Source organism: Nematolebias whitei, chromosome 1 (genome assembly GCF_014905685.2).
Source record: "Nematolebias whitei isolate Nwh7 chromosome 1, NemWhi1, whole genome shotgun sequence".
Taxonomy (NCBI): domain Eukaryota; kingdom Metazoa; phylum Chordata; class Actinopteri; order Cyprinodontiformes; family Rivulidae; genus Nematolebias; species Nematolebias whitei.
Genome location: NC_056498.1, coordinates 46,046,789 through 46,067,566, shown reverse-complemented (window position 1 = coordinate 46,067,566; position 20,778 = coordinate 46,046,789). Strand labels below are relative to the sequence as shown.

Genomic DNA, 20,778 nt, shown 5'->3' with positions numbered 1-20,778 from the left:
GGTCACGGATTTGAGCACGGGGGCGGGGGGGGGGGGGGGGGGGGACTCGGCGGGGGGCACTGGGCCCACAGGTGAGCTCAGTCCCGCCCACTGATGAGTTTGTTTAAAATAAAATTTAAATTTTAAAACATTAAATAAAATTAATGACATAACGACTGGATGTCCGGTCCCCGACCTGTTGGCTTCCAGCCGCTGTGGCTCCCTGAAAAATAACTAGTCCTCAACTAAAAGCTCTACTCTTGTCCTTCAGCTACTTCTAGCTTCTGGCAAGCCTCTTGCTACTTTTCGCTTCCAGCTAAACATTTAATACCATTTCTAACGTTTTGCTACTAGATTTTTTTGATACTTGTAGCTAGCGTTTTGTTATTTTTAAGTTTTAGCTAGCATTTTCTACTTGGCTAACATTTAGTTATTTTTGCTACTTTTGGATAGATTTATTCTACATTGGGCTTTTAGCTAGTGCTAACCACTTCAGCTATTAGCTAGTCTTTTGCCACTTTTAGCCAGCCTTTCGCTACCTTTTGTTTCTACCTACTTTTAGTTTCGGACACTTTTAGCCAGCTTTCTGTTTTGTTTTTAATTAGCTAGCTTGTTATTTTTAGGTAGAACTTTTGCAACTCAGCTACTGTTCCACTACATTAGCTAGCATTTTGCCACTTAGTTAGCATTTAGCTACTTTTAACCAGACTTTTAATCCAGATGTCTTTTAGCTAATGTTTCACTCCTTTTATGTTTTTAGCTAGTTTTGCCAGCATTGTGCTCCATGGCTACCATTTTGTTTATTTTAGCTAGATTTTTACAACATTTGGCTTTTAGCTCATCTTTCACTTCTATTGGTTGTTAGAGCTAATAACAACAAGGCTAGCTCTAGCTTTTCCCCACTTTTAGCCTGCCTTTTGATAACTTTAACTTGTAGCTAGCCTTTTGCTTTTAGCTAGCCTTTTGCTATTTTAATGTTTTAGCTAGACTGTTGCTACATAATTAGCATTTTGCTACGTTCAGTTAAACTCCTACATTTCAACATATCTAGTGTTAACCTGTTAATTTTTTTTTGCTATATTTTTAATTTTTATCATTTTAGCTTGTAGCTAGGTCTGTTGCGATAAACAATAAATCAATTAATCACATGATAGAAGAAAATTATCGACCTCATTTTCATTTACCGGCTTTATCATTTCTTCGTGTCTCTCTTTCTACTGAAGACCCTGGATGACAAAACGCTCAACTCCGGTTCTTCACTGACCCCGCCCTTCCTCTTTTTTCTTTAAAATCAGTTTTAACCGTACAAAATCACGCTTTTGGATCGTTAAAAGCAGCTAAGCTGAGAAGCTACGAGCTAAGCTAACAGTCCGACCTCAGATAAAAACCTCCGTCTTGTCGAAGCTCCAAAATTCACGGTTGAAACTCGTTCCTTCGTCTAAAAAGTTGTTTTTCTCTGCAAAAAGAACCTGAGAACTTGTTTACTGATTTTTTTTTATTAAAAGCTTTGTGTGACAAACGCTGAAGAGTTCAAACCACACCGAGCATCCGCCACTTTGAGAACCGAAAAAAGGAAAGAGAGACAGCCCATGTCACGTCAAGGGGCATCCCTCCCATTTTCTTACAGAGACACGCTGCTCGCTCCCTCACTATCCATCCTTCGGTTCAAACGGTCTTATACTGCCATCCGGTGATCAAAGAAAGTACTACACACAAAAATTAATCAACATTTCTAATTAAATTTGACAATTACTAATTATTGTCAAATTTCAAACAATATTATCGTTTATCGCAATAATTCCTGAAAACAAAATTTGTTATTGTGACAGGCCTACTTGTAGCTAGCCTTTTTAGGTAGGCTTTTGTTATTTTTAGTTTTTAACTAACATTTTGCTACATTTACTAAATGTTCCCTAGATTTGGCTTTTAGCGTTTTGCTTTTATTAGCTTAAACTTAGCTTCAGCTTGTTCATCACACTTCGCAGGTGTTCAGCTCCTCACGCTGTATTTTTGCAGAAAATGTAATTCCTTCAGTTTTTCTGCCGACAGATTGATCTTCGGTTGCCCCGAGTTTAAAATCACATGTACGCAAACATTTCCCCTCCAACCACATAATAATAAACTATAAATAAACGATAATATTCACCGTCCACAACAAACAAACTGCAGCTCACCGTTCCTGATTTGTTGTCCGAAGCTGCAGGTAACGGAAACCAACAAAATCAGACTCGCCTGAAGCCGTGTGCTGGACTCCATGTTGCTTCGTCAGAGGCAGCCTCTCCTTCTGCTCATCTTTACAACACCGACATAAAAGCAGCCAAAGGTCACTGCTGGTTCCCTTTACCTGCTCTCACGTTGGAGGCAGGTGCGATCATCAGGAGCTACGATGATTTGTTGATGAGCGGCGGCCGACATCCGTCGGCTGTCCTCTTCGAAACCAAATCCTGAGTCGGGGCTTCCTTTCGTGATGATCTGAGCGGACTGGCCGATGTTTTGATGCATCAGCTGTAGAAGAAGAGTAAACAGAACGGCTAAAGCTGCTGCAAGTGGCTCAATAAGGTTACCATGGTAACCACACGCCTCCATTTTCAGACAGGCAGAAATGCAGAGTAGAAAGTAAGCCTCACAAAAATATCACTGAGAAACTTACACGACTTTTTTATGAAACTGCTGTTTTATTTTGTAAATACGGTAAGAGAGATTTTGGGTGTGGGCACGCTCTGTGGGGATTTGAGAGAAAACCATTAGAGCTAAACTGGGGGAAAGACAAAATAACCTACGTTTTCATGGAACTGTCAGGTTCGGTGTGAAACAATACCTAAACGCAGACACGCCAGCAGAAACGACAAGAAAAACAATAAAACACACAAAATTAAAAAATGAAACAGATTCATGTTTGTCTGCAAAGATTAGAAAGCTCTAAAGTTAGCGTGACGTCACACTACATGTAAAAATCTTCAACTTGAACTGTGACTGTAGAAACCGTTAACGACCTCGAACACTGCAGTTCAGTTCTGTAAAGTCCAAATTTCTGTGACCCGTTTAAAACTCTGAATGATGGTTCTGCTGAGAAGTCCGAGCTGCGGATCCAAACGGGACTGGGCTCGTTTCACCAAAGTCCCATAGATGTCCATGGCAACAGTTTTTCACAGTTTGGCTAATTTTGTTGATTTTTTAATGTTGTTTAGATGTTGTTCTCCTAAACTCTGGAACCAACTGAGACGTACACAAACTGTTGGTTCCTTAACCCCCCCCCCTGCTGCCCTAGGGTCAAAAAGCCCCAGGAGGCCTAAGCTCTGAGGCACTGTGGGTCTTTTTGACCCTAGGGCAGCAGAAGGGTTGAATCCAGTTGCCTATAAAATAAAAACTGTATTTGTATTAGTTTTTCAGTTTCATTTATTGGTTTTTGTTTAAAGTCTTATTTTGTTTTATTTTTTATGTTAAAATATAATGAAATCTCTTCTTTTAATGTATTTCCTGGATCTGTAGAGCTCTTTGAATTGTGCAAACGGTGATAAACTTGTTTTTTGTAAATCACAAATCTTAACGTGAATAAAAGAAAATCATCTGAAAAGTGAAACGGACAAGTCTCAAGTTAAATCTGGTTAAAAGTGTCAGGGGTGGGTAAGTTAACCCATCCAGTCTGCTTCTCTTTCGGTGGGAAGCACCAGGATCTCATTTCCACGTCCATTCAGCTGTAAAAACCTGATTACTCCAAACGTCCTCTCACTCTGTTAATTACCCTCACAGGTTCATTTCCCTGATGTTACGGACGAGTTCACTGGAGGAGCTCATTAACCTTTGACCTCGCTCTTTAAATCTGCTGACCTGTCCAGCAGTGGGGGGGGGGGGGGGGGTCCATACTCCGTTAGTGGGATTCAAGCTTGTGTTTGATAAAAATGAAACAAAGACTGTGTGCATCTCCCTCCCATCATCGTTGAACAAACACTCTTATCATGCAGCTGTCCTCACGCTGCCTCCTGCAGCAGACCACTGTTTAACCGAATGGCCTTTTCAGCTGCTGGGAATTCCACTCAGGCATCTGCAGGGGCAGCTAAACGGGACCTAGAGCTTCAGTTGTGGATGGATTAATTCCAGCTGCATTCACTGAGGGCTGACAGTGCAACAGGCAGCTGGAGCTGAACCCCCACACCCACTTACCTCCTGTGTACAAATTCACTTCATCCATGGTGAGTACAACCTGGATACAAAATTTACTGCCTCACACTCTATATTTACTCACTTTTAAGTTAAAAAAAATGTTGTTTACAGCAGATTAACTGTGTTCAGATGTGTACATATGTTATTTTTGTTTGACAGAAGTAATGTCAGCATTTCTTCCCCCTGTGATCATGTTGCTGTGTGCATACAGAAGGTTTAATCCAGTGTTTGTGTGCCGTCCATTCCAGATAAACCAGATTACAGCGTTGCTATGACACCTAATGATGTCACTGCTCTTGTTCAGGCTGTGATGGGGACATCTGTTTGTCCCCTCCGTTCAGCTGAGGGACAAAAGTCCTTCAAAATGCAGTCCCATAAGTTTGTTGTGAAACTCTGGTTGATTTAAACACGGAGTCCAGGTTTGGAGGAGCTTTGAGTCCGCATGCTTCCAGAACCAGGCATGCAGCCGCTCATTGTTTCCAGATGGGGGGCGTGCAACCAATCAGAGCTTGTGTTTGTCAACCTGCCCCCTCTGAGTCCTGCTGTACTCTGTCCCCTCCAGGCGGGTAAGATCCAGAGTCTGAGCGAGGAGGAGAGGGCTCACCTGCTCCCCCTGCTGCGCAACGCCCAGTGGGTGGAGGTGGGGGGGCGGGATGCCATTTATAAAGAGTTCATCTTCAAAGACTTCAACCAGGTTTATACACTTCAGTTCAGGCGCATTGTCTGTTTGATCGCACATTTCTTAACCTTTGTTTACGTGTTTGTTTACACGTTTGTTTACGTGTTTGTAGGCGTTTGGTTTCATGTCCAGAGTGGCTTTACAGGCAGAGAAGATGGATCATCATCCTGAGTGGTTCAACGTCTACAACAAGGTATAAATAAGCTGAACAACAGCCGAAACTAACTGAAGGAGAGCAACCTGAGTCGTTAAGGCTAAAACAAGCCGAACACAAGCTAAACTATAAAAAGGAGCGAAATGTTCACTATAAGTCAACAGAAGCTAAACACTACCTAAAAGAGAAAGAAGCAAAAGGCTAGAGTAAAATTTTAGCTAAAAGCAAAGCTATTAGCTAACAATCACTATTAGTAAAGAGCTAAAAATATCAAAAGCCTAGCTAGAAGATGAATGTAACCGGCTAGCAAAAAGCTAAGATCAAAGTAGTGAAAGGCTAGCTAAAAGAGCTAAATGCTAAAGATAAGTGTAAAACAGCTAAATGGTTGCTAACTGTAGCAAAAGGAGCATTTAGCAACCATTTGGCTGTTTGTAAACTTTTAAAACTGCTCCATTCAGATGATTAAAAAGAAGTAGCCAATTTGAAAACAGGCGGGAACCAGAACTGGACCCACGACACTTCGTGACATCTTGTTACCGAGTCCCAGTAACTTTTGTTAAAATAATTATCACTGAAACTAAACATTCTGTGACATTTAGTCTAACGAATGAATTAGATTGAATTCCATAATGAACTGCTACGTTTCTAACTTCCGGTGGTTGCTAGCAGTGCTACAATGCTAATGCTAGCTCCCAGCAACAGTTGTTTTCCTAATTTATTTTAACTGTGCACCTCCAAAAGGTGGACAATGATGTTTTTACCTGCGTCAACTTTATTCAGTAATCACATAGCTTGTTTTACCTTGTTGACTTTTAAAATATTACTTTTCATTACCTTTAGCTGTAATTAGTTGATTCATGCTCAGAAAGCGCTGTCTCAGTGTGCCGGGGGGCGGGGGGAGGGGCGGGGCTTATAGCCTCACAGCCGGAGTGCGCAGACTCGGGTTTCAAAAATACAAGTTCTTAAATCAGGTCCTGCTCCTTCATTTTATAACTGGAAGAGGTGGAAAAGAACATTTTAGAAATATCAAATTGACTCATTCTCATGTACAAATAAATGCTATCAGTATACCAAATGTGTCCTCTTGATGCATGCTCAATAATCCAGGTAACAAGTCTGAGTACAGATTAGCCTCACTGAACCTTGAGGACTCATTTACAAGAGAGACTGTTTATTTCCAGAAATGCTTAAATGTGCAAAAAATAAACGGCATAATTGTAACTGGTCCATACTTTAAATAAAATCAACTCTTAGGAATATAGATTGTATGATTAAACTGTAACACATCCCTTTAATAATCTTTGTTCCTTTTTCAGATTAAATGTATAAAAATTGAATTTCAAGTTTGTGGGGTTTTGGTCATGGAACTTTCTGGTTAAAGCAGAGACACTCAAACTGAGCTCGTCATGTGACAAACTATTTTTTTCTTTCAGGTCCAGATTACGCTCAGCACACATGAATGTGGGGGATTATCTCAGCGTGACATCCAAATGGCCACCTTCATAGACCAGGCGTCTCTGATGTGAACAAACCCCCCCATCAGATAACTCAACACAAAAAATGTGACTCGTCTTAAAAAGACATGACTGGATGACTTTGAATTCCTTGTGATAATTGTAACTGGTGTGTAGTTGGTTTTCTCTTTGACAGAAAAACAAATTAACTGAAGGAAATTATTAAATCCTGTTTACAAAAATTCTAAGAACAGAAGCAGCAACCATTCCAGAGAACGTTACAGAAAGCATTCAGTCATTTATCGTTTAGTCCCAACAAGTGTCTTATTGTGCCAACTGTTTTTCTATGATGTAAAAATAAATGTTACTTTTACTGCTTGCCACAAAAAGGCAAACGCAGAAAATGTTTTTATCCGTGTCTTCTTAAAATGTCTAATGAACCACTGGACAAACTAAATTTACTGAAAATATTCAACCACAGCCGAGTCAGCAGATGGGTGCCACCACAAAACTTAGAGAACACAAATGGTTATAGGTCAGTCCGTTTTCCAGATGTTGATCTTAAATTTGGTGCGGCAGTAGCTGAAAGTCATTCCCAGCACTTTGAGCACATCTGGTGACATCACATGATGCCACAATAATCTCAGGGTTTCAACAAAACAGCTACTTCTATTTCTCTACATTATTATAGTCTGTTTGCTTTTATGTTGTCTGATTCCTAAATCTTTTTTAGGCACTTACCTAAACCTCCGCTCACAGGTGTGCACGACTTCTAACCTAAAATGATCAGTTTGGATTCTCGCAGCTTGTTGGGAGACTAATCTTTTCGAATGGTCGTATCTGGCCTGGGGGCCACTTGTTGAGCTTGCAGGCCAGATGTGATGATGAAGATAAAAATAAACTTGCATTAAAAGGTTTTTATTTAAAAGAACATCCATAATCAGTTTTCCATCACCAGCTTTTAAGTCATTTCTCCAAAGCAGAACACGAGCTGCTGTCGTCGTCGCACAGTATCTCAGGTTGGATGGATGGAACCAAGAGACGGAAAAAATTACCTACATGCAAGAAAATACATTCACGTCTAATCTCTCAAAACATCTCAGAAGAAAAAGTGATTAGCAGTGGTTAGATTCCACGTTCAAGGCCGACAGTAGCAGCCGCTACAGCGCTTCCGATTCCCCTTTTTGTTTCGCGTCATTAAAGAAACAAAAACATATTGCACACACACAAAACAAAAATAACAGTCTTGGAAGAGAACAAGATCCGTTCTGGCCTTAAACATCCCGCTGATTAGATTAACCGTTTGCAAAAAGAAAATTCTCCCGTAATGAAACTAATCTGTGGATTTCAAACCTTGGTCACAGTGGACAGGATCCCTTATTATTAGTTTACTAACCATCGCCATGGCGACGGTTTATGTGTCTGTAGGACCGTTTCAGTGGATCGTGAACAGCATGGCTTTGCATTGAGTAGAAACTGAGGTAGATTAAATCAGGAGGCAACTACAGAAAACACACGAGCTGAACTACTGGTTTCTGCTCCTTGGAAATATTAGTTGACCAGAAGAGGAAAAGAGCCGAGGGTTCAGTCTGTCAATAAAGCACCTCTTCACACAGCTTCTGTGAAATCTTATGAAAACAACAAGCTTTGGATTCCTCTAGCTGCTTTCTCAACTTTAACGCCCTCCTCCTCTCTTATTTAAACCTGATGACGTTAAAAGATCCCGACTCGTTTCTCACGACTCAAAGCTTCACGCTCGCAGCTGAGAAACGTCCCATAAAGTCACAAGTCAAGTGGTTTAGTGGGGCTTGAAGCCGACGTGTTCTCGTCGGGGCGTTGCAGTGCGTGGACATCGTTAGAGATTTAAATAAAGATGCTGTTTTTGCAGAAAAGTGCTGCAGGATAACACTGAGCTGCTGCAGTACAGCAGCGTTCCTGCTAGAGGGCAGCGCAGCCCCTTCTACTCATGGAGCTACACAAAACATGAAACAACTTTTTCTACAAGTCCAAGGTTCATGATGGACCCGGGTCTCAGTGGTTTCTGTGGGGAGGGGTGCGGAGTCACAAACAACAAGCTGAAATGTTCTGACGGTAAAATAAAACTGCACGGTTTTGATATGAGGTGAGCAGACAAGCATTAACTGTTAAAAATCACCGTTAAAATCAACTTCTAACATAAAACAGCACAAACAGACAACTGTTCCCATGGGACCATTCAAATGAAGTTAGAAAGGAAAGCGTAAATCGTTTGGACCCAGTGGTTTCCTCTCTGTGCCTCGTAGAAACGAAGCAGTTTCCCTCTGGGATGATTAAACCCGTGATGGCTTGTGCTTCGAACAGCTTTGCAGACATAAATGTTGTTTTTTTTTGTGCACAGAGTTTTGCAGGATAAGGCAACCGTTAGGAGTTCAGGGAAGAGGCGAGCGCGTTTCCCCTGCAGGGTTCAAGCCCGAGAAGGTCCGGTCTCGTTTCAGTGGGCTTTGCCGTTGCCGTTCATGTGGCTGGCGTGTGACTTCGGCACCTCGGTGCTGTAGAGGCAGTCCAGGAAAGCGCGGGAGATCTCAGTCACCAGGGATCGGTCTGGGATGGACTGAGCCATGCCGTAGATCGCTCCCTGAAACAACAGGAGGTCAAAGTTCAAACTCGTTCTCTTCAACGCTCCGAGGAAGCAGCCGAAATAGAGCTTAGCTAACAGCTTGTCTTAACACAGTTGAGACAAACTACCAAAACAGCGTGTTGGACCACCGTTAAGGGCCTGGATTTAGTGAGAACAAATATTAGTGACAGGTCTGAACAGGTCTCTAAGCTGAAGGTGTACAAAGAGCCGCCCTCAACAGAAAGGTAAACAAACCCTCACTTAAAAACGGACAAACTCCTTTTATTCTGCTCCATGCACCGGGAGGTGGAGCTCACAATTAAAACCAATCAAAAACTATTACTTTAGTTCAGAGGTGCCCAGATGTTTTCATCACGGAGCTCCTTTTAAAGTGACCAAGTCAAAGCGATCCACCTGCTGTAGGGCCCCGTTTACACAGAACAGCCTCTGGAAACTTTAGTGTTTTTAAATGTTTATTAGGGGTAGTAAACAAAAAACGAGTGGGTTTACATGACAACGCTGTCAGTTGGGTTGCCAGATAAGAAATGATGAACTATAGCACTGTGGCTTTAAAATGACAGTTTTTTTTTTACCTAAACTGTCACATGTGCTGAGTAAAGATATTCTAAGATGAGGTGTGGGCTGTGTTTGTTGAACATATTCACAGAAAAGGAGGAGGTAAATAAGACATTTTAAATTTATCTGGCAACCCTGATGCAGGCTCAGCTGCATCCATTGCAGCGTCTGCATGACAGTTAGTCCAAACTGGTGAAGACACCAACGTCTCTTTGGAACCTGGATTTTTATTAGTTTTGCTCCTACAAGCTGAAAAAGGGTGAGCAGCACAAAAACACTCTGCTCTCTGACATTTATTATAACTGTTGTTACATTTATTATAACTGTTGTTATATTTATTATAACTGTCGTTATATTTATTATAACTGTTGTTATATTTATTATAACTGTCGTTATATTTATTATAACTGTCGTTACATTTATTATAACTGTTGTTATATTTATTATAACTGTCGTTACATTTATTATAACTGTTGTTATACAAACCGGATTCCAAAAAAGTTGGGACACTAAACAAATTGTGAATAAAAACTGAATGCAATGATGTGGAGGTGCCAACATCTAATATTTTATTCAGAATGGAACACAAATCACAGATCAAAAGTTTAAACTGAGAGAATGTATAATTTTAAGGGAAAAATCTGTTGTTTCCAAATTTCATGGCGTCAACAGATCCCAAAAAAGTTGGGACAAGTCCATTTTTACACTGTGTAGCATCCCCCCTTCTTCTTACAACACTCAACAGACGTCTGGGGACAGAGGAGACCAGTTTCTCCAGTTTAGAAATAGGAATGCTCTCCCATTCATGTCTAATACAGGCCTCTAACTGTTCAATCGTCTTGGGCCTTCTTTGTCGCACCTTCCTCTTTATGATGCACCAAATGTTCTCTATAGGTGAAAGATCTGGACTGCAGGCTGGCCATTTCAGTACCCGGATCCTTCTCCTACGTAGCCATGATGTTGTGATTGCTGCAGAATGTGGTCTGGCATTATCGTGTTGAAAAATGCAGGGTCTTCCCTGAAAGAAATGACGTCTAGATGGGAGCATATGTTGTTCTAGAACCTGAACATAGTTCTCTGCATTAATGGTGCCTTTCCAGACATGCAAGCTGCCCATGCCACAAGCGCTCATGCAACCCCATACCATCAGTGATGCAGGCTTCTGAACGGAGCGCTGATAACAACTTGGGCTGTCCTTGTCCTCTCTGGTCCGGATGACATGGCGTCCCAGTGTTCCATAAAGAACTTCAAATCGTGACTCATCTGACCACAGAACAGTCTTCCATTTTGCCACACTCCATTTTAAATGACCCCTGGCCCAGTGCAAACGTCTGAGCTTGTGGAGCTTGCTTAGAAATGGCTTCCTCTTTGCACTGTAGAGTTTCAGCTGGCAACGGCGGATGGCACGGTGGATTGTGTTCACTGACAATGCTTTCTGGAAGTATTCCTGAGCCCATTCTGTTATTTCCTTGACAGTGGCATTCCTGTTTGAGGTGCAGTGACGTTTAAGGGCCCGGAGATCACGAGCATCCAGTAGAGTTTTACGGCCTTGACCCTTACGCACAGCGATTGTTCCAGATTCTCTAAATCTTTTGATGATGTTATGCACGGTTGATGATGATAACTTAAAAGTCTTTGCTATTTTACGCTGGGTAACACCATTCTGGTATTGCTGCACTATCTTTCTGTGCAACAATGGTGGAATTGGTGATCCTCTTACCATCTTGGCTTCTGAGAGACACTGACACTCTGAGAAGATCTTTTTATACCAATCATGTTGTCAATTGACCTAATTAGTGTTAATTGGTCTTCCAGCTGTTTGTTATATGCTCAATTTCCTTTTTCCAGCCACTTATTGCTACTTGTCCCAACTTTTTTGGGATTTGTTGACACTGTGAAATTTTGAATCAACATATTTTTCCTTTAAAATGTTACATTTACTCAGATTAAACTTTTGATCTGTCATCTATGTTATATTACGAATAAAATATTGACATTTGCCATCTCCACATCATTGCATTCAGTTTTTATTCACAGTTTGTTTAGTGTCCCAACTTTTTTGGAATCCAGTTTGTATTTATTATAACTGTTGTTATATTTATTATAAATGTTGTTAGAGCAGAAAAACTTTGGACTGCAGTCGCCTGTTTCACTCCTCCATGGGGGGTTCCTCTGAAAACCTCCGCTCTGAGACCTGGACTCAGAACCTTGAGTCTCAGAGAGGATGAGGATGTTGTCTGTAAATGAACGTCTCACGTCGTGTAAACGTGGCCTCAGACTGGCTGCCCTGTCTGTCAATCAAGAGACAAAGTTCATAGATGATCGGCTGACATCTAGTTTTTATTCCAGAATCCCTCTGCGATCGACCGGTAGATTGCGATTGACGTACTGGGCACCCCTGCACTAGTTAAATACGGAGGTGCTCCATCAGTAACTCACCTTTCCAGTGGTTTTCTCTTTGGGGTTTTTCATGATGATGCCGACCTGCTCTCTGACATCATGAACAAATCGATCGGCGACCCCCGGCTGGGTGTGCAAAACTGTGCAACAAAGATGGATGCTGGGAAAAACAAAAAAATATCAAGCATCTGTGAGAACGCCCCATTAAATTAATGAAACACTGAGCACCCCCACCCACCGCCCCCACCCACCTGGATGGGAACTGCAGCGTGTTCAGATTCCAGCCCTTCGACGTCAGCGCATTCGAGAGGCGGAAAACGTCAAAATGATCCGAGCCGATGGCCACCACCGACACCTCCGGGTCCCCGAACACAAACACCCCTTTAATCTTCTGGATTCTGTAGGAAAGAATAAAAGGGTGCACGTTAGCGTGGGCTCACGTGGACGTCAGCTCTGACCACGTGTGCGTGTCATACTCGGTCTTGATCTTGCGCGTCGTGCTGACGATCTTCCTGGTGGCGTCCACGTATCTGTTCTCTCCCATGTACATCATGGTCGCCCAGCAGGCCGCGATGATCCCACCAGGTCTGGAGCCGGCGATGGAGGGCGAGGCGTAGATCCCCCCCTGCCAGTCTGGAGCTACAAAGTACTGGTACTGACGGTACTTTGTGTCCTTGTAGAGGATCACAGACGAGCCTTTGGGGGCGTAGCCGTACTGGAGAGAGTGGCAGAAAACATTTATTGTGCTAACGCCTATGAAGCTTTCACACTGTTGTGATCCTGTTTATATTTATTATTCCACCTTCTTTAAACTACTCCGTATGTTTTTGTCATATTTTTGTTCTGCTTCAACTTCTTTCAGCTTCCTTCTGCAAATTTTAACTTTTTTCAGCTATTTTTATCTAATTTCAGCTGTTTGTTCAGCTGCTTTGTGCTCCTCAGATTCTTTCTGCAAGTTTCAGCTATTTCTACTATTTCAGCTAATATTTAGCACATATTAATAAAACACATAATAATAAAACCGTTGTTAAAACATTAAGATCAATAAAAACAGTGAAGAACAAATTCAGTCTGTGCTAAAATCCAGGAGTGTTTTTAAAAAGAGTTTTAAAAATGGACAGTGTTCTACATTTAAGCTAAGTTTTTAGCATTTTTTTAGCTAATTTCAGCTGTTTTCAGATTAATTCAAGTTTTTTTGTGGTAATTTCTGCTACTTTCTGCCTTATTAACTTCTTTTAGCCAATTTCAGCTTGTTACGCTCCTTTCAGCATATTTTTGCTAGGTTAAGCTTTTTCTGCTCTTTCAGCTACTATTTAGCTGTTTTTATACTAAATTTAGCTTTTTCAGCTAATTCCACATTTTTGGAGATATTTTCAACTCCTTCCACTTCCTTCTAGTAGTTTAAGCTTCTTTCTGACTTTTCAGCTAATTTTGACTAATTTCAACTTTTTTAGCTAATTTCCTACATAATTCAGCAAATATGTGTTTTTTCTTCTTTCTTCTGCTAAGTTAGACTTGTTCTGTTTCAGCTACATTTCAGCAAGTTTATAGCTAATTTCAGCTGTTTTTCAGCAAGCTCTTCTGCATTAAACGTTCACACTGCATTTTCACAGGAAATGCAGTTTCTCTAATTATTATTTATTGATCATCAGTGTAAACGTTAAGGGTTTCTTTAATCGTCGCTGCTCACCTTGTGGGTGTCAGCAGAGATGCTTGTGACTCCGTCCACTCTGAAGTCGAATGGAGCGAGAGGGAAACCAGCTTTGTCCATGAAGACGATGAGGAAGCCGCCCAGACAGGCGTCCACGTGCAGCGGGACGTTGTAGCGTACGGCCAGCTGCAGCAGAAAAACATCAGACTCAAAACGTTCCTGTTTTCATGAAACTACAAACCAACCTTGCTGATTGTGAACAAGAAAACTTGGCGACGTGTTTTCCACCTTCTGATGCCGATGGCAGGCCGACCTTCCACAGTTACACAAAAAGCAACAATCTGCAAGTGTTCTGGTTCAAAGTGGTCCGCTGAGGTAAAACCAGGCCTTTGTCTCCACAGCTGCTGATAAAAACTGCAGATTCACCTTCAAAGTGTTTCAGTATTACTCCGTTTTATCAGTCGCCTTCAAATGGACCCGTTGGGACGGTTTGTTTAAAATGAACTTGATTTTTTTCTTTCAGCTGCTCCTCCAGGAGTCACCACAGTGAGCGAATTCACGAACGTTTGAATAGTTTTTACGCCCGATGTCCTTCCTGACGCAACCACAGACACCGAGCTACCACGGCCTCTGTGTGGAGCAGAGATCTGACATCTAGGGCGCCTGGGGGAGCAGATGGTGGAGGTTAAGGGCCTTGCTCAAGGGCCCAGAGCGGAGCAAATGAAGGTGGAGGCAGGTGTGGGTGCTTCAGCTTTGCCATCTACATTTTGATGTAACAGTCAGGGAATTTGAACCGGCAACCTTCTGATTACAGGTTCGCCTCCTCTAACCAGTCTGCTGTCACCCCCCTCCCCCATGCCCACCCCCTGGTAAGAAGATCGTAATAAAGAGCTTTTAAAACTATTTGAAGTTCTAAAAAAATTTTTTTTTTTTTTTACTCCGCTTTTTCCACCAATTTACTGTCTGTCTGACTGACTGACTGATAAACTGTCTGACTGACTGACTGATAAACTGTCTGTCTGTCTGACTGATTAACTGTCTGACTGACTGATAAACTGATTGACTGACTGACTGACTGTCTGATTAACTGTCTGACTGACTGATTAACTGTCTGACTGACTGACTGATAAACTGTCTGTCTGTCTGACTGATTAACTGTCTGACTGACTGACTGATAAACTGTCTGTCTGTCTGACTGATTAACTGTCTGACTGACTGACTGATTAACTGTCTGACTGACTGACTGACTGATAAACTGTCTGTCTGACTGACTGATAAACTGTCTGTCTGACTGACTGATTAACTGTCTGACTGACTGACTGATTAACTGTCTGACTGACTGACTGATAAACTGTCTGTCTGACTGACTGATAAACTGTCTGTCTGACTGACTGATTAACTGTCTGACTGATAAACTGTCTGTCTGACTGACTGATTAACTGTCTGACTGACTGACTGATAAACTGTCTGTCTGTCTGACTGATTAACTGTCTGACTGACTGATTAACTGTCTGTCTGTCTGATAAACTGTCTGTCTGTCTGACTGACTAACTGTCTGACTGACTGACTGACTGATAAACTGTCTGACTGACTGACTGATAAACTGTCTGACTGACTGATTTACTGTCTGACTGACTGATTTACTGTCTGATTAACTGTCTGGCTGACTGATTTACTGTCTGACTGACTGATTTACTGTCTGATTAACTGTCTGGCTGACTGATAAACTGTCTGTCTGTCTGTCTGACTGATTAACTGTCTGTCTGTCTGACTGATAAACTGTCTGTCTGACTGATTAACTGTCTGACTGACTGATTAACTGTCTGACTGACTGACTGATAAACTGTCTGACTGACTGATTTACTGTCTGACTGACTGATTTACTGTCTGACTGATAAACTGTCTGTCTGTCTGACTGATTAACTGTCTGTCTGTCTGACTGATTAACTGTCTGACTGACTGACTGATAAACTGGCTGACTGACTGATTGACTGTCTGACTGACTGATTTACTGTCCGACTGACTGATTAACTGTCTGGCTGACTGACTGACGTTTAGTGCTGTGCTGCAGGCTCCGCCCCTCTCACACACTTGGTGACTCAGCCCTGTGACTACCTCTCCTGCTGGTTCAGGATCAGCTCCGTTCCGGTCGGTAACTCTGACCCGGCTCTAAATTTCAGCTGATGAATGAGGAGCTAATTGTGTCTTTCTGGTTTGGTACTAAAGGCTAAACAGTCCGGTCATTCCTGAATAATTCATTAATAATTCACAATAATAATATTATTATGAATTAACTAATTAATTAATATAATAATAAATTAATTGGTCTCATTGGGGAAACACAAAACACTCTTCTAAAAATGTTCAGGTTCTGGACTGAAAATTATCAGATAAAAGCAGCCCCCCCCACCCCCACCCCCCGTATAAAAAAAAAAAAAACTTTAAACCCTTCAGGTGTGAGGAAATGTTCCTCCAGACTCAGAAGAAAATATGAATAAATCAGGTGTGGCTCAGGACTTTTGCACAGCTCTGTGTTTAGGGGGGGGGGGGGGGGGGGGGTTCTGCTGACCTTGGCCACTTCCTGAACAGGATCTATGATTCCATGAGGGAACTGAGGCGCTGAGCAGACGAGCATGGCCGTGTTCTTGCTGATGGCTCTCCTCATCGCCTGAAAACAAACGAAACAAAACGTGAAAAAGCTGCAACGAGCGACTTCGAGCGCCGTCGGGCGTGTCGCCCGCTCACCTTCACGTCTACTTTCATGGTCTTCTTGTCAAGAGGAATGTGAACGAGCTTCATCCCGAAGTAATGCGCCGCTTTGTCGAAGGCTGCGTGGACGCTCACGGGAGCGAGGCTGCAGAGGAGACCAAACGTTAAACACGGAGGCCGAGCCGAGAAGACGAGTTTATAAAAGCTCATCGTACATCTCGGGGTGCCTGACTCCTCGTTCGTACGCCATGTCCCTGTACGCCTTGCAGGCCATCAGGATGCTCTCGGTCCCTCCTGAAGTCACCTGGGGGAGAGTTGAGACGCAGCAATTAAACAACTTGTTCCACTGGTTCTGCACGGTTCTTTTTATTCTCCGGTGAGGAGGCCCACTCACGGTGCCGCATGAAGCAGGTCCCCCGTGGAAAAGCGTGCAGGACATCCGGACCACTTCAGCCTCCATCTTCCTGACACCGGGGAAGATGTCCGGGTGAAGAGGGTTGCTCCACGCAAAATCCCCGTATACCTGCAAACAAACAGGCGAGCCAGCTTTATAGATGAAAACAGCAGCTGTTACCAAAGTGCTGAACAATAAGATCAATGGCAGGAATTGAAGAAAAAAATAACTAAATTAATTAAAAGCATCAAAAGGAAAACGTAAAAATACTAAACGATAAACTAGTAAATCAGATCGCACGGTGTTAAAAATCAGAGAAAACAGGTGTGTTTATAAAAGAGGTTTAAAAACAGGAAGTGAAGAGTCCAGTCCAATGTGGGGGCAGGTTGTTCCAGAGTTTAGGACCACGACTGAAAAAGGCCGATCTCCTCTGAGCTTCAACCAGAAGCAGCTGATCAGATGATCTCATCACCCGAGAACAAACATCTGGTTGAAGGAGCTCAGACAGATACGAGGGTGTAAGGTCATTAAGGTACTTAAAGGTCAACAGGAGAATTTTAAATCAATCCTGATTTGCAGAGTGGTGAAGGCTGCACAGAAGATGTTGGAGTCAAGTCTCCCCACCATCACAGACATCTACACCTCCAGATGCAGGAAGAGGGCCACCTGCATCATGAAGGACCCCACTCACCCCTTTTTGCCCCGCTCCCCTCAGGAAGGAGGTTGAGGAGCATTAAGTGTAGAACCACTAGACTGAGGAACAGCTTCTACCCTGAGGCTGTTAGACTCATGAATCTCTAACCAGGAGAATCACTGTAATGCCACTTGGTTGTTGATATGTGCTGCTGATCTCATGCTGCTGATCTGTAGCTACTATGTTCATTCATACTCATCTGCTCACAGACTCATGTTCGTGCTGCTGTTCGACGTATTGTTTTTATGCTACTAGTGCTTACCGTATTTTTAGTTTAAGGTTTTTATTAGTTCATATCTTGGATCTTGTTACTGTTTTTATTTACATTTTTATACTTTTGTTGGATGTAACTGGGACGCTGTGTACACAATTTCGTTCCACCACATGTACCACATGTGGTGCGAATGACAATAAAGAAACTTTGACTTGGATCCGTACGGGGAGCCAGTGCAGGGAGGACAGAACTGGTGAGATGTGATCGAACCTACGAGTTCCTGTTAAGAGCCGAGCTGCAACGTTTTGGACGAGCTGGAGACGTGACTGAGCCCAACATGAAGCTCGTTACAGTCAGTCGGGTTGTAATGAGGTCAAGGACTAGTTTTTCAAGGTCAGATCTGGTCGACATGGACTTGATCTATATCTGCCTCAACTGGAAGAAGCTTTCCTGCAGAACAGATTTAATCTGTTTATTAAACTTAAAGTCAGAGTCTAAAACCATCCTGAGGTTTGTGACAGACTAAGATACGACTGAAGAGAGTCCAGGTTTACAGGATCAGACCTGAACACCATGACTTCAGTTTACTGATGATGAAACTTAAAAAGTTTGAAGCCGTCCGTGCCTTGATGTCATGAAGACATTTTAACAGAGGGTGGATGGAGCAGGAACTGTTGGGTTTTAAGAGCAGATACATCTGAATATCATCGGCAAACAATGAAACAGACCATGTTCCCTCAGGATGGACCCCAGGAGTACCATCGTTACACATTATACGCCTGTCAACAAACTTCTACAGCAATCTGAAGCAAACACCTCGTATAACCTTTGACCTTGATTTGTGACCTTGACCTTGGAGCTGGGGTGAATTTTGTTGCAAGTTTGATTAATCTCCACCGTTTCTGAACATACAAAACAAACGGGTTTTAAACTCTCCACATGAAGAATGAAACTCGGAGTCCGTCCAGTTTGGATCAGAACCTCCTCTGCAGAGGTCGGACCGGGCCGGCGGTCAACCAAACTACCGTAACGTATATAAAAAATGTTCTCAGACACAAAGATCGCTCAGAGGTAAGATAATAACCGTTCATAACTTCAAACTTCTTAAAATGACTAAAATATTGTTTTTATTTAACTTTTTTACAAACTGAACACTTGGAGTGAGCATTATGAACGACTCTCAGCTACTACCACGCCAGAGTTTTAGCTCAACATCTGTACAACCGACTGGATTAGTTTACGTTTCTTCTTTTGTCAGCTGGCTGCGGCGGCCATCTTAAATCGAGTCGGTTCCTGAGGCTCACCAGTTGTGATTATTATTCCCTGAAAGTTTCACCGAACTCCGTCCGGTAGTCCATGAGATATTTTGCTAACACGCAGATGTTTGGAGCTCGATCCGTTATCCAGAAGTCCAAAGACGGATACGAACCTTCACCAGGAGTTTGGTCAGGGATTCATCCCCCCAGTACACGGTCCCAGAAACACAGCCTCTCTCCCACGGCACCTCATCTGGAATGAAACATTTTATTCATCAAGAACGTCGTTTTTTTTTTTGTTTTTTTAAAGAAGTCAGAAACCACGACTCACTCAGGGTCTGATACTCTTTGATTTTGTCCATGACTTGGCTGTGAGAGAGGCCGCTGGAGGGCAGCTCCTTCATGTAGCTCATGCCCTCCTTCAGCGTGAACAGACTGAGGGACATGTCGTCCAACGCTTTGTTCAGCTGCCTCTGAATCTGAGGACACAAACAGCAGAGCGCCGCGGTGACGACCTCAGCTGCCATTAAAGATGGAGGCCGAGCTGAAGTGACCCCGTCATCATACGTCTGACCCCCCCGCGCCTCATCACGCTGGGTCTGCGTCATTAAAGCGTGACTCACCAGCGTCTCGGGCGGGACGTACCGTGACTCCGATGAAGGGGATTTTCCTGATGAGTCGAAAGCATCGCTTCTTGATCCGGGACGTGAGGCCTGATCAACAAAAAGAAGAAGAAGAAGACGAAGAAGAAGTTGTGGTGAAAGTCGGGATAAAGCAGCTGATTGTGACTCATCAACACGTCTGAACTGACACGGTTTCCTCCAACGTTTCGAGCTACACGGTAAACACACACTTGCCACACTTGCCCCCACCCTCATTCGCTCCACTCTGGGCCCATGAGCAAGGCCCTTAACCCCCACCATCTGCTCCCTAAACAGGTCTCTCTTGAAAATGAGTTCTCGTGGCTCAATGAGACTAACCTGGATAAATAAAGGCTAAAAAAAAAAAAAAAAAAAAAACAGAAGTCGCAACAGTTTGAGCTTTAAAAGATTTCTCTGATCCGTCTCAACAACTTTTTATTTTCAGAGCGACAACAAGACAAAACTTCAAAAACACAAACCAAACACGAACGCTCAGCTCTCATCTCGTTCACTCAATCTGCAAAAACCAAAGCTGCAATCACAACAATCACAACAATCAACAATCATAACAATCAACAATCACAACATTCACAATAATCACAACAATCACAACAATCAACAATCACAACATTCACAATAATCACAACAATCACAACAATCAACATTCACAACAATCACAACATTCACAACAATCACAACAATCAACATTCACAACATTCACAACAATCACAACAATCACAACAATCAACATTCACAACAATCACAACAATCACAACAATCATAACATTCACAACAATCACAACAATCATAACATTCACAACAATCACAACAATCACAACAATCACAACAATCACAACAATCACAACATTCACAACAATCACAACAATCACAACATTCACAACAATCATAACATTCACAACAATCACAACAATCAACATTCACAACAATCACAACAATCACAACAATCAACATTCACAACAATCACAACAATCAACATTCACAACAATCACAACAATCACAACATTCACAACAATCACAACAATCAACATTCACAACAATCAACATTCACAACAATCAACATTCACAACAATCACAACAATCACAACAATCACAACAATCAACATTCACAACAATCACAACAATCACAACAATCAACATTCACAACAATCACAACAATCAACATTCACAACAATCACAACAATCAACATTCACAACAATCA

At 42.4% G+C, this 20,778-nt stretch overlaps 3 protein-coding genes across 3 annotated transcripts in view; 1 reads left to right on the top strand and 2 right to left on the bottom strand.

Moving 5' to 3' along the window:
* Positions 1-2,293, bottom strand: part of si:dkey-192p21.6 (uncharacterized protein LOC565246 homolog) — a 40,261-nt gene extending 37,968 nt beyond the window's left edge. The window contains exon 1 of the mRNA XM_037689335.1: positions 2,154-2,293. Within this exon, the coding sequence (XP_037545263.1) occupies positions 2,154-2,235 (82 nt within the window). The 5' untranslated portion in view covers positions 2,236-2,293. The remainder of the gene's footprint in view (positions 1-2,153) is intronic.
* A 1,786-nt stretch (positions 2,294-4,079) lies between these two features.
* pcbd1 (pterin-4 alpha-carbinolamine dehydratase/dimerization cofactor of hepatocyte nuclear factor 1 alpha) lies at positions 4,080-6,820 on the top strand. The gene is made up of 4 exons (XM_037677838.1): positions 4,080-4,169; positions 4,703-4,834; positions 4,932-5,012; positions 6,407-6,820. The coding sequence occupies exons 1-4, from the start codon at positions 4,167-4,169 to the stop codon at positions 6,497-6,499; spliced, it is 309 nt and encodes a 102-aa protein (XP_037533766.1). The 5' UTR covers positions 4,080-4,166; the 3' UTR covers positions 6,500-6,820.
* Positions 6,821-7,434: 614 nt separating this feature from the next.
* sgpl1 (sphingosine-1-phosphate lyase 1) overlaps positions 7,435-20,778 on the bottom strand; it is a 15,979-nt gene continuing 2,635 nt past the window's right edge. The window contains exons 3-14 of the mRNA XM_037677828.1: positions 19,563-19,630; positions 19,249-19,396; positions 19,091-19,170; positions 16,754-16,882; positions 16,575-16,663; positions 16,396-16,504; positions 16,220-16,318; positions 13,690-13,836; positions 12,476-12,714; positions 12,251-12,397; positions 12,039-12,159; positions 7,435-9,041 (exon numbers count right to left, since the gene is read on the bottom strand). Coding sequence (XP_037533756.1) covers positions 8,898-9,041; positions 12,039-12,159; positions 12,251-12,397; positions 12,476-12,714; positions 13,690-13,836; positions 16,220-16,318; positions 16,396-16,504; positions 16,575-16,663; positions 16,754-16,882; positions 19,091-19,170; positions 19,249-19,396; positions 19,563-19,630 — 1,520 coding nt within the window. The 3' untranslated portion in view covers positions 7,435-8,897. The remainder of the gene's footprint in view (positions 9,042-12,038; positions 12,160-12,250; positions 12,398-12,475; positions 12,715-13,689; positions 13,837-16,219; positions 16,319-16,395; positions 16,505-16,574; positions 16,664-16,753; positions 16,883-19,090; positions 19,171-19,248; positions 19,397-19,562; positions 19,631-20,778) is intronic.